The 12,444-nt window shown below is 57.7% G+C and overlaps 1 protein-coding gene across 1 annotated transcript; it reads right to left on the bottom strand.

The window, feature by feature from the left end:
• Window positions 1-8,590: 8,590 nt before the first annotated feature.
• On the bottom strand, window positions 8,591-9,742 carry LOC128803674 (thyroid hormone-inducible hepatic protein-like). Its single transcript, XM_053970847.1, has 2 exons — window positions 9,251-9,742; window positions 8,591-8,981 (listed from the first exon to the last, which is right to left on the bottom strand). The coding sequence occupies exon 1, from the start codon at window positions 9,668-9,670 to the stop codon at window positions 9,269-9,271; it is 402 nt and encodes a 133-aa protein (XP_053826822.1). The 5' UTR covers window positions 9,671-9,742; the 3' UTR covers window positions 8,591-8,981; window positions 9,251-9,268.
• Window positions 9,743-12,444: the final 2,702 nt, after the last annotated feature.

A 12,444-nucleotide genomic window follows, 5' to 3' on the forward strand; every position in this document is an offset into this window, starting at 1 on the left:
CATCTTGGGAAGACAAAGAGATCGACCACGTGGCCTCGGCCTCCTCAGGGGAACAAAGAAAGGGGTTTAAAGAAACAGAACTGCGCGGGGTAGCACCGAAACTGGGATTTTCAACTGGGAAAAAGGGATTGGAAGGAGGGTTTAGGGTCGTGGCCTCAGCGAATCGACCGATCTCGCTAAGGCAGGGACGCCGGGATGGCTTGGGGGAGCCAGGAGCACGGTCCACATTTGTGGAGCTGCCCTGCATCTCAGATCGACGGGGTGCCCCCCCTCGCCCACCCGGGTTAGGGGAAGAAGGGGTCGGAGAAGGGGATGGGGAAACAGATTCAGGGGGAGTAACAGATTTTCTGGATGGTTCTTTCCTTTCCCCAACTGAGTTTCGCGCGGGGTCTGATTTTACTACATCCGTGATCAACAAATGGAATTTAGGGAAGCAGTCATCTATAGAGGGATCCCTACCGATCCCCTCTGCTAGCCTTTTTCCCACTTGCTCCCAAAATTCTGTTTTGCGCGCGTCCTCGGTAGACAGACGGGGGAAAGCAAAGAACAACCACCGGACGAATTTCTTAACTAAATTTTTTGGGTATTGGCCCTTCACCAAAAGGATTTCTTTAACTTGGGAATAAAATTCCTTTTGTTGGGCAGATAGCACGGTCCCCATGCTTCTTCCACCCAAACCACCTCACCCCTGGGGCAGTAAAAAAGAGAAAAAAAAGCAAAAAAAACGCAGGCGACTCCAGCGGCTGCCGTTCGTGCTGCGCGCCGCACGTCCCAACCTCGGGAACACGGCCAGCCCTCCCCGTATTAGCTGGAAACGTTTCCACGACTAATACTTACCAGACTGAAGTCTCTGCAAAGAAAAGCTGCCACCAGGGTCCGGGAGTCCCGGGAAGTGTCCTTTCTTCTGCCCTCCTGGCTGCGAAAGTTTGCACTTCCTGTCCCACGCAGGACACACTGTCTGGTCCCTCGTGGGCGACGGAGACTTCACTGACGTACTTTGGAGAGCCCCTGCTCTCGGTTTCCGTCCGGCACGGAGCTGTGGTCCGGCGCGGATCGCTGCCCGCTCTGGCTTGGCGGCGGCGCTCCCCCCTTGGCGGCGGCGCGGCCCCTGGCTGGCAGCGGCGGCTCCCGGCGCTGTTCCTGGAGCTCCGCGGTGAACCTCCATCCACGCAATCAGCTCAGCGCTGGCCTCGGCACCACGTTGGGGCGCCAATTGCGGCGTGGGTTTTCGCTCTCCCCGCCTGCACGTGGCTCTTGGGAGCCCGGCTGTGGCGTAGCTTCCACGTGCTGCCATGGTTTGCTGCCGCGGGTTCCCGGACACGGCTCCGTGTCTCGGGTGCGTGGGCTGGCCAGCCTCTGTTACCGTGCGCTAGGGACCCGGCAAAGAGGAAGGAATTTGTCCATTTGCTCCGTGCTTAGCAGGAACGGTTTATTGGTCACGCGGCGCGGTTCGATGGAAAGACGCGACCGCTCCCGGCACTCGCATGGGAGAAAATGGCGCCTAACTGCCGGCGGGATAGGGCTTTATGGAGGGGCGGGGCGAGAGGATCCACGGCCTGCCGCCCAATAGGGGCGGCTGCCGTGGCGGTGACGCCAGCAACAGCGACCAACCAGAGAACCCCGCAGGGGCGGGCACCGAGCCAGAGCGGGCTGAGCGGGACCGTGTGGCTCGGGGCAGCCAGCACGGGGTTTCCCGGGGCCGGACGGCAGGGTGGTTACAGGAGCAGCACAGGGGTAAGGATCCGGCAGCAGGCAACATGGGGTCAGAAACCGCGGGGGGGGAACAACACGGGGGAAACGCGGGATTACAGAATTTGACTTATTTTAACATAAATTAAAAACCCTAATCTAAACCCAAACTCCGGGATGCAACACAGAGCCTGCTGAATGTCCCTGGAGTGCTCACATCCTGAGCACATGGCAGCGAGGAGTGGGGGAGGTGACATCCCCAGCAGCCCAGCTGCCTGCAGCCTGGCCACACCAGGAAGAAGAAGGTGGACCCACTCCCACAGAAACCCAAAACTGAACACGTTGTGGTGTTGAAATAGCATAAGAAAGGATAGGAGAGAACCTGGGCACCTCTCCTCATTGTCACCCCTGGCTCCTGGCCCCGACTCCCTGATGCCTTCTTCTGACCTGGCTTCACCCCCACTCCATTGCTGGTCAATGGCCAGCTGTCCCTTCTTGTTGCATGTCCTTTCTTATTGCATCCCAGGTATGGGTTCAGATTAGGGGATCTGATCTGTGTTAGCTAGCTGAGTTCTGTGTACCCCCGTGCACCCCCCGTGTTTCCCCCCCTGCGGTGGTCACCTCCGAGTCTCTTACCATTGGAGCTCATTCTGCCAGTCCTGTAACCATTCCCCTGTCCACTCCTGAGAATTCTGTCGGTCACCCCGTTCCTGCGACCCCATTCGCCCCGGAGCCCCGTGTCCGCCCCTGCCATGTTCCTGTTGGTCGCCGTGGTCCATGTCACCGCCACGGCACCTGTCCCTATTGGGCAGAAGGACTCCTGCCCTCCCTGTCCTGCCCCCTATATCATCCCACGCCTCCCGGATCTCATGGCCATTTTCCCCCATGCGGGCGTTGGGAGCGTGCGTCGCAGTTTCTCCACCACAGCTCACCACGACCATTAAAGATTTCAGCCTCCCTCGTGGGTGAATTGGACATTCATTCGCCTCTTTACCAATATCCCTCGCGCGTGGCGGTCAAAAGCGTGGCCAGCCCACCTCCCCGGAGCGCGCAGTGCCTGGGAAGAAGCGGCAAACTCCGTCTCCGGAGGGAAGCAGTGCTGCTCCAGGTGCCGGAGCTGCCCGGAGCCGGGAGAAACATCGCAGAGCCATAAGCGACGCCCAACAGTGGGGCCACGGCCAGCGCAGAGCCGCAGTGCAGGCAGAGAATCACCACAAAGCATCCGGCAGTCATGCGAAGTGCCGTTGCCGCTGGCACGGGGCCGCGCAGCTGAGCCGAGCGAGCCGCAGTCAGCGCCGGAACTGTGCTTCATGCCAGACTGAAAATAGGAGCAGAGCCTCCCCAAATTAAGTCAGTGAACTCTCCACCACCCACAGGGAAGCACGCGGTGCTTTCCCTGCATGGGAGGGGAAGTGAAACTTTTCACGGCCACTGAGAGCCGAAGAAGAGAAACTTCCCAGGTCAGAGGACCCTGGTGGCAACTTTTATTTGCGAAGGTTCCGGTTTGGTGAGTGTTTAGCGTCGGGGGGGTACCCGGCTAATACTCCCCTTCACGTGGGTGCTTTTTGACTGCGTTTCTGAGGGTACGGAACACGCAGCGCAAGTGTCGGCCGCCGGGATCTCTTGCATTTTTTGGGTTTTTTTTGCTTTTTCTGCACCAGGGGTGAGGTGGTGTGGGTAGAAGTTGCATGGGGACCATGCTAACTATCCAACAGAAGGAATTTTATTCCCTAGTTAAGGATATCCTATCGGTGAAGGGCCCCCTCCCCAAAAGTTTGGTTAAATAGTTTGTCTGATGGCTGTGCTTTTCCTTCCAACGCGTAACCGCGGAGGATACTCACAAAAATGAGTTCTGGGAGCGGGTGGAGGCAAAATTGGCAGAGGGGATTGAACACAGGGATCGCTCCGTTAAAGGTTGCTTTACCACCCTCCATTTGCTAATATCGGAGATTGTAAAAGCGGAATCTGCACGGGAAGCGAGCTGGGAAGGAAGAGAGCCATCAGGCAAAACTGTTGCTCCTCCTGAACCTGTTTTCCCACCTTCTTCTCCTACGCCTTCTTCCTCGAACCCGGGTGGGCTGATGGGAGTACTCCGCCGCTCTAAGGCGCAGGGCACCTCCACAATCGTGGACCGTGATCCTGGCTTCCCACAGCCCCCCCGGCACACCCGCCTTAGTGAAATTAGCTACTTCGCTGAGGAACCGATCCCAAACCCTTTTTCCAATCCCTTTTTCTCAGTTAGAAATCCCAGTTCTGGCACTACCCCATGCAGTTCTGTTTCTTTGAATCCTTTCCTTTGTTCCCCTGAGGAGGCCACGGCCACGTGGTCGAGGTCTTTGTCTTCCCAAGATGGAGAACGGCCACGTGGAGGGGCTTCTTCTGCCCACAACCCCTTCCTCTCCTTTGTTCCCGGTGTCCCCGCCTTTGACCCAACCCCCTCCTGCCTCCCTGTGGGTGTGGGTGCCGCCCCCTCGGGAGATCAGGTTACTCCCCCACCCATTGTTCCCCCTTGTGTGGGCGTTCCCTCCAGTCCTTTACATGTTCTCCCAGTTGCATCATCGACCCCGCCCTCTCAGGGGAGAGCCCTGCCATCTCTGCCCGGCTGCCTCTGGGAGGGGGCAGCCCCCATCTTGTTCTCCACACCCTGTCCTCATCTTCCCATGAGTCCCGGAGGTCCGGGGGGGGGGGGGGGGGGGGCGGGAAGAGGAGGAGGGGGGGGACGGGAACCCCTACCTCCAAGTTCCCATGGTTCCCGGAGACCCGGGAGGGACGGGAGAGGAGCGAGGGGGGAGCAAGAGCAGGTTTCTGAGCATTTTGCAGAGTCCACAGATCCGGTCAAGGGGACAGCTGAGAGTCATGTAGAGGGATCAGAGGTCCAGGACAGGTTTGTCCCAGAAACAACATCCATGAACGCTGAAACACAGCTCTAGATCCCTGAAAAGCCCAGAAGCCACGTGGTTGCCTTGGCTGCTGTGCCTCCAAAGAACGTTGTTCCGAGGCAGTCTGCATTGAAACACCAATGCTTCCACTGTGATTGGAAGGGACATTTTGTAATCCAATGTCCATTTTTGGGGAGGGCACCCCCAGGGACAGTGGGAGGGGGGAGGGGGGAGGGAGACCCCACTTTCCCAAAAAACTGAAAAAAGAACGCGAATCTGCCTCGCATGAAGATAAAAATAAGGCAGGCCACAGCACCTCAAGGGGAGCTGTGATTTATCAAGTAGTGCAGGTGATGAGTCGCAACATCAGAGTGCCTGTGGGTGCAGCAGATGACCCCACCAATCAGGGGGGTGGCATCAAACCGCAGGCGCTTCAAAGAGAAAAGATCCTACATCTCCTTAAAAAATGTTTTTCCCCAAAGCCACAGAAAAACCCTTCCAGCTACCCCAGTCCGTTTGTGTCCCCAGTCCACTTGTTTGTAATAAAGTTGTCCCAGTTCCCCTATCCCCAACCACCCAGGGAAAAACCAGCCCCAGCATCATCGCAGCAGGCCCTCTCCATCTGCAAAGGGCAGCCGCTGCAGCAGCAAAACACCAGGAGCAGAAGCTGAGCATAGCAGCGACCAGACAAGCAGCAAAGAAGATCAAACAGCTGTTCTTCTATTTTTGTATTTTGAAAAACAGGGAGATGTTGCATCCCAGGTATGGGTTCAGATTAGGGGTTCTGATCTGTGTTAGCTAGCCGAGTTCTGTGTACCCCCATGCACCCCCCATGTTTCCCCCCCCACCCCCGCAGTGGTTGTCTCCGAGTCTCTTACCATTGGAGCTCATTCTGCCAGTCCTGTAACCATTCCCCTGTCCACTCCTGAGAATTCTGTCGGTCACCCCGTTCCTGCGACCCCATTCGCCCCGGAGCCCCGGGTCCGCCCCTGCCATGTTCCCGTTGGTCGCCGTGGTCCATGTCACCGCCACGGCACCTGTCCCCATTGGGCAGAAGGACTCCTGCCCTCCCTGTCCCGCCCCCTATATCATCCTGCACCTCCTGGATCTCATGGCCATTTTCCCCCACGCGGGCACTGGGAGCGCGCGTCGCCATTTCTCTGCCACTGTTCATCACGGCCATTAAAGCCTTTCAGCCTCCCTCGTGGGTGAATTAGACATTCTTTCGCCTCTTTACCAATATCCCTCGCGCGTGGCGGTCAAAAGCGTGGCCAGCCCACCTCCCCGGAGCGTGCAGTGCCCGGGAAGAAGCGGCAAACTCCGTCTCCGGAGGGAAGCAGTGCTGCTCCAGGCGCCGGAGCTGCCCAGAGCCGGGAGAAACATCGCAGAGCCGTACCTTCTTATCTTGCAGTATGTGGCAATTGGAGGAATTGGTTCTATTTTGGGAAAGACCATGTGGTCCTTCCTCCATTTTGCAACCCTCAGTCTTGGCAGGTCTCCCGCTGTCCCCTCATAGCCCAGCCAGGTGCCCATTCTGCCACCTGCCCTTTCCCTCTCAGACCTGAACCCACTGCTCCTTTTCTCCCTTTCTGGGTGCTCCTGGCATTCCAGAATGCCCAGTGCTGCACAGAGCTTTGCACGCAATGGCAGTCTCATGCCCTCAGGATTTCTGGGCCACCACGGAGCTTCCTGAAGATTCAGAGACATCATAGTGTGTGGTGGTGCGTGGCTACGCAAAAGGAGCAAACAAGCTTTGTGAATCGGAAGTTGGAGTTTTTGTTTTGTAAATCTGAAGTTGGAGTTTCACTTCTGTATTTTTTCATGTGTTTACCCTTCCCCCTGAAGCTATTCCCATTGGATTTCACCTGTGATGTATTTAGACTGGACTCTGTTTCAATTGGATTTACCTCATCTCTTATATTCCCTATAAAAGCTGTAACCCAACCCCCTCCCACCGTCACTTTTTCCTCCGGTGTTCGAGAAACACAACCTACTTCGGACGACACACAAGTGTCCAATCTCTTGAGTCTCTTTAGCTCGGTCTTAGTCGCGCTGGCAAAACCATTCTGTCCCTATCGGAGCAACGAACAACAAAGTGGTTGTTGCTCACACACACGGCCGCTCCCGGAAGCCGCTGGTCGGTGCCCGGGAAACAGAAGCCATGTGGAAACAGGAACCAAAAAGAAGCAACAATAGTGTCCCCCAGGGTGGCCTCAGGGTGGGACGCATCTGCCCCGATGCTGGAACTTCACTGTGGATATCATGATTTGAGCCCCGCTGGCAACTCAGCCCCACTCAGCAGCTCTGTCACTCCCCCCAGGTGGGCTGGAGGAGAGACTTGGGGAGGGAAAAAGAGAGAAAACTCGTGGGAAGAAATGAAGACAGCTCCATATGAAGAGGAAAAGCTGCACAAAACCCCAAAGCAAACAAAGGAATTCATTCACCCCTTCCCATTGGCACTCAGGAGTTCAGTCACCTGCAGGAGAGCAGGGCTCCATTACGTCTCATGGTGACCTGGCAGGACAACTGCTGTCACTCTGGCTGTGCCCCTCTTCCTTCTCCTTCCAGCTCCATCTGCTGAGCGTGGTGCCACACTCCCATCCCTTGGTGCCATATAGGGAAAAGAGAGGAGGATGTGCCAGGGATGATACAGAGACCCTTGGGGACACTTGTGGTGGCATGATGTGCCCTCGGAGCTGAAGCTGGGGCTGGGGCTGGACCCCCCAGGAGGGCCACAGGTCTGTGACCAACCTCAGGGCCTGTGCAAACTCACTGGACAACCTGTTCCTTTCTGTCACCAGCCTCAGGCTGAAATGTTTCTTCCTTTTGTTGACAGCAACACCACAAAAGCTGATGCCTGATTTTTGGGCACAAAAAAGAGTGAATCTGCCAACACTCGGCCCAGTCATGCAAGAGTGAGGAACAGCAGAGCTGCACCCCTCAGCACCTCTAGGCAGCACCCTTCCTCAAGAGCTCAGCTCCATGTGCAGACATCCAAGCTTTGGGACACACTGGAGATTCCCCTCACCTCTCTTCTGATCAGGCCATTTCTCTCAGCTGCTGAGACTCCTCTGGCTTTGGCTTGTCCTGCCCCAGCATGCGCAGCAGGGACAGGGTCTCCAGCCAGCTGTGGTTGTGTGAACGGCTGAGAGGACTGGGAGCTCTGGAGGGGGCAGCTGAGGGCAGACCCAGAAGTGCCCTCTGTGAAAGGGTCCTGGCCAGGTTCTAGGGAGGACAAGGACAGTTCTGAGGGGTTTGGGGCAACCAGAGTCATGGGAGATGTGTCAGCAGGAGGTACAGGGGAAGACATGGGCTGATTTGGAGATACATGAGGTGATATTTCCCTCCTCCTGAGCTATGGCCTGCTTTGGGCTTCCCAGGACGATGGTGGGTCATGGACAGCTTGCCTGAACACCAGCTCTGTGGCCACAGAGATCCAAGGAGCTCCCTGCACCAGCACACAGAAATCCTGGTTTTCTAGGAAAGCTGCTGCCAATCAGCAAGTTGGTGACAACCTCCAATACCTCCCAAAGCTGAGATTTCTGGACATGGAGCTGGGGTCTTGAGGGAGGCTACTCCCCACAGGTGCTGAGATGTACAGTTCTGCCGCCTCTCACTCTTACATGACTGAGTCCTGACTGACATGGGCAGATTCACCCTTTTTTGTGCACAGAAATCAGGCATCAGTTTTTGTGGGGTTGCTGTCAACAAAAGGAAGAAACATTTCAGCCTGGGGTTGGGGACACAAAGGAACAGGTTGCCTGGTGAGTTTGCACAGGCCCTGAGGTTGGACACAGTCCTGGACCACCTGGTCTAGTGCAAGATGGCCCAGCACACAGCAGGGCATTGCACCAGGTGGTCTCTGAAGATCCCTTCCAACCCAAACAATCCCGTGGCTTTGGCATTCTTTGTCCCTTTCACATTCCCCAGCATTGCCCTGGAAAGATCCCACCCCGCATAGCCAGTGTCCCCCTGCCCCTCCCTGGGGCCCTCCATGAGTGAAAGCAGCACACTGACAACACTGGCTTCCCAGGGATTCTTTTATTAACAGAAACAGGGGGAAATGCCCTTGGAGTGCAGGTACCAGCTGGAAAAGGGCTTGGCAATCTCAAGGGACTGTTGGAGGTCAGGGCCACATCACAACACTCCCAACTTCGTGCCACTCTTTGAGAATAAAGAGGAGGCTTCGAGCCTGCATCTCTTCCAATGGCCTTCCCAGCACAGCCAGGTGCTTCTTCCTATGAGGATAAGGCACCATCTGGTTCTGCCGTGGTCACAACCATCTCCGGTGTCGGTGCCAGGGCCAGGAGATCCCATCAGCTGCCACGGAGTGGGGAATGCCAGCGTGACTGGGAAGAGCTTGCAGTGGTCAGCGACGGGGACCTCTTGTGCTTCCTGCCACCAGCGCCTGTCCTGCAACAGCAGCATTCCTTAACTCCAAGGGTCATGCCAGGGGGACACACGCACCATCAACCCTGAAGCCCTGCAGTCTCTGCACAGGGCAATGGGATGGGTTCCCTCCTCCAGCATGGAGAGGGATATCCAGCCCCAGCAGAGGGGACAGCCCCCATTTCAAGGCCCTTCCCTCAGGTCCCCAGCCCTGCACTGTTGGGCCCCTCTCTCAGCAGGGAGGCCACCCACTGTCTTGCTGCTCCTGGACTCTGCATGTCCCCAGCTCTTACCTGGTGGCCAGGACAGGATCACCAGCTGGGCTGCCCCTCGCTGGGGCTGATCTGCTCCAGGATCTGGCTGTACCTCCGGGTCAGGGCGTTGGTGTCCCTGGTGAGGTGGGTGAGGACCTGCTGCAGGCCAGTCAGGTGGTGGGACAGGCGCTCCTCGAGCTGGGCATCCTCGGCCTCGTTGCTGTCCGCGGATGTGTCCACGTCGGTGTCGGCACCGGTCGGGCTCTGGTCAGCGACAGAGGCCAGGCCTTTCTCCACCATGGGCTTGATGGCCTTGAGGAGCTGGTAGCGCTCGTAGAGGTCCGTGCGGCTCTCTGCAGCCGGGGCTGCCCCCTCCTGCTGTGGGAAGACCCCTCGGAGCAGGCTGGGGAACATCACCTCCTGCTCCATCTTCTGCGTGGCTGAGAAGTACTGCTCCATGGCCCTTCTCCTACTGCTCTGGCAGTGCTGCTCTGGGCTCTTCTGACAGTGTCACCTGCTCCCAGTCCCTGCGGGGGCTTTTTATGCAGTGCTGGGGCACGTCCCTCCCCTGCTGTCCTCCCGTGCCAGCCCCGGTTCGGCTGGATGGCCTTGGGGTGGGGCTTGGCTCCAGCCCAGCCGGGGCTGGGCCATGCAGTGTCCCTGGCTCTGTGCAATCTTTCCTGGCCCAGCCTCCCCGTGGCCTTCACCCGAGCTGGCCAGGGGTCCTGCTGCCTCCCCATGCCAGGAACTGGGTGGGGGGGTAGCAAAGAGGAGAGGTGCCCAGGGCCTCTCCCACCCTGTCCTGTATTATCTCAATCCCCCAACAGGTTCAGTTCCGGGGCCCTCTGGGTGTGGGTCCAGCTTCTGCCCCCCAGTTTGGGAAGGCTGCAGGGGACCGTCACCTTCCCTCATTCCAGCTGCCATGCGCTCAGGATGTCAACACGCCAGGGACATTGAGCAACCCCTTGAACACCCGTAGGGGAATCTGGAACACACTGGAAATTCACCGGAACATTGTCCCAGTGGGGGTGTGGGGACAATGGAGCCTGCCGCTGTTCGGAGATTTGGGTGCCTGGAAACATCCAATGTCCCCAGCCTCCCCCTGAGCTCAGCAGGGATGTGGACAGGGACAGGGACCTGACTCCAGGATGTTTAACTCCTGTGGCAGCAGCACAGGGCCATTGCTGCCCCCAGGGGATTATGGACATGGGTATCCTGCCACGCTTGCAATTCTGGGAGAGCAAAAGCCACAGCTAGGGCAGCAGCCAGCATTGCCTGTCCCTGCATGTCCCTGAGGCGTGTGGCAATCAGGGAAAGGGGTTCTACTTGGGGAAAGGCTGTGGGGTAGCTGGTTCCTTTTGCAAGCTTTGGTGCTGGCAGCTCTCCCTCTGTCCCCCTGTGTCCCAGCCAGGTGCCCGCGCTGCCACGCACCCTTTCCCCCTTCTTTCCCCACCTGCCCTTGGCACCCATCTTGTTCCTTTCCTTGTGTCCCGGCATCTCTTTATGTCCTACCATGGTCCCATTGCTGCACCAAGGAGTGTGGGTGCTGCTGGCCCCGTGCAGGTGCCAGACAGAGGTTTGGCCACATCAGGGCACCTGGGCCACTGCAGAGCTTCCTGCAGGTGCAGGCACATCACAGGGCTTGAAGATAGAGGGACACAGGGGATGCTTTGCCCTCCTGCTGCCCTCACCGCTTCCCATGGGGCTCATAGTGAGCAAGGCAGAATGTTTGGGGGTGACAGGGCCTCAGCAGACTCCGATGGCTTCCCAGCTCTGCATCCTTGGGACTTGAATATTTCCCAGATACACTCTGGGCCTTTTGAAAACCCCAAAACTGCAACCCCACATCTCCCACATCCTGCTGGAGACATTGAGGAGAGCTGGGGAATTCCACTGACAGCAGGGATGGCAGGAGCAGGAGGACAAGGACTGCTCCCTGAGCACAGCACAGCCACCACGGGGGTGCAGCACGGCTGAGTCTGGGCTGAGCTGAACTGGGGCACCCAGCCCTGGTTTGGGGTCCTGGGGAGGCTGCTCAGGACCACCAGGTTTCCCAGGAGCCGCACTGATATCCTCAGGTCTCTGCTGCCCCAGATCGCCAGATTGGGGCAAGCTTAGCCCTGACCTGTGGCCCTCCTGGGGGGTCCAGCCCGAGCCCCAGCTTCAGCTCCGAGTGCAGATCGTGCCACCACAAGTGTCCCCAAGGGGCTCTGTATCATCCTGGGCACATCCTCCTCTCTTATCCCTCTGTGGCACCAAGGGATGGCAGTGTGGCACCTGCTCAGCATATGGAACTGGGAGGAGAAGGAAGAGTGGCACAGCCAGAGTGACAGCAGCCGTCCTGCCAGGTCACCATGAGACGTAATGGAGCCCTGCTCTCCTGCAGGTGACTGAACTCCTGAGTGCCAATGGGAAGGGGTGAATGAATTCCTTTGTTTGCTTTGGGGTTTTGTGCAGCTTTTCCTCTTCATATGGAGCTGTCTTCATTTCTACCCATGAGTTTTCTCTCTTTTACCCTCCCCAATTCTCTTCCCCAGCCCACCTGGGGGGAGTGACAGAGCAGCTGAGTGGGGCTGAGTTGCCAGTTGGGCTCAAATCATGATATCCACAGTGAAGCTCCAGTCCCGGTGCAGATGTGTCCCACCCTGAGGCCACCCTGGGGGACACTATGATGTCTCTGAATCTTCAGGAAGCTCCGTGGTGGCCCAGAAATCCTGAGGGCATGAGACTGCCATTGTGTGCAAAGCTCTGTGCAGCACTGGGCATTCTGGAATGCCAGGAGCACCCAGAAAGGGAGAAGAGGAGCAGTGGGTCCAGGTCTGAGAGGGAAAGGGCAGGTGGCAGAATGGGCACCTGGCTGGGCTATGAGGGGACAGCGGGAGACCTGCCAACCCTGAGGGTTGCAAAAGGGAGGATGGATCCCGTGATCTTTCCCAAAATAGAACCAATTCCTCCAATTGCCGCAAACTTCAAGATAAGAAGGGACAGCAGTCCTGGCCATTGACCAGCCGTAGAGGAGGTTTGACGAGGTGGGACCCCCAAGCCAGGTCAGGTGAAGGCCTCAGGGAGTCGGGGCCAGGAGCCAGGGGTGACAATAAGGAGAGGTGCCCAGGTTCTCTCCTATCCTTTCTTATGCTATTTCAACACCACAACGTGTTCAGTTTTGGGGTTCTGTGGGAGTGGGTCCACCTTCTGCTTCCTGGTGTGGTCAGGCTGCAGGCAGCTGGGCTGCT

Source organism: Vidua macroura, chromosome 2, assembly GCF_024509145.1.
Source record: "Vidua macroura isolate BioBank_ID:100142 chromosome 2, ASM2450914v1, whole genome shotgun sequence".
In the NCBI taxonomy this organism is placed as follows: domain Eukaryota; kingdom Metazoa; phylum Chordata; class Aves; order Passeriformes; family Viduidae; genus Vidua; species Vidua macroura.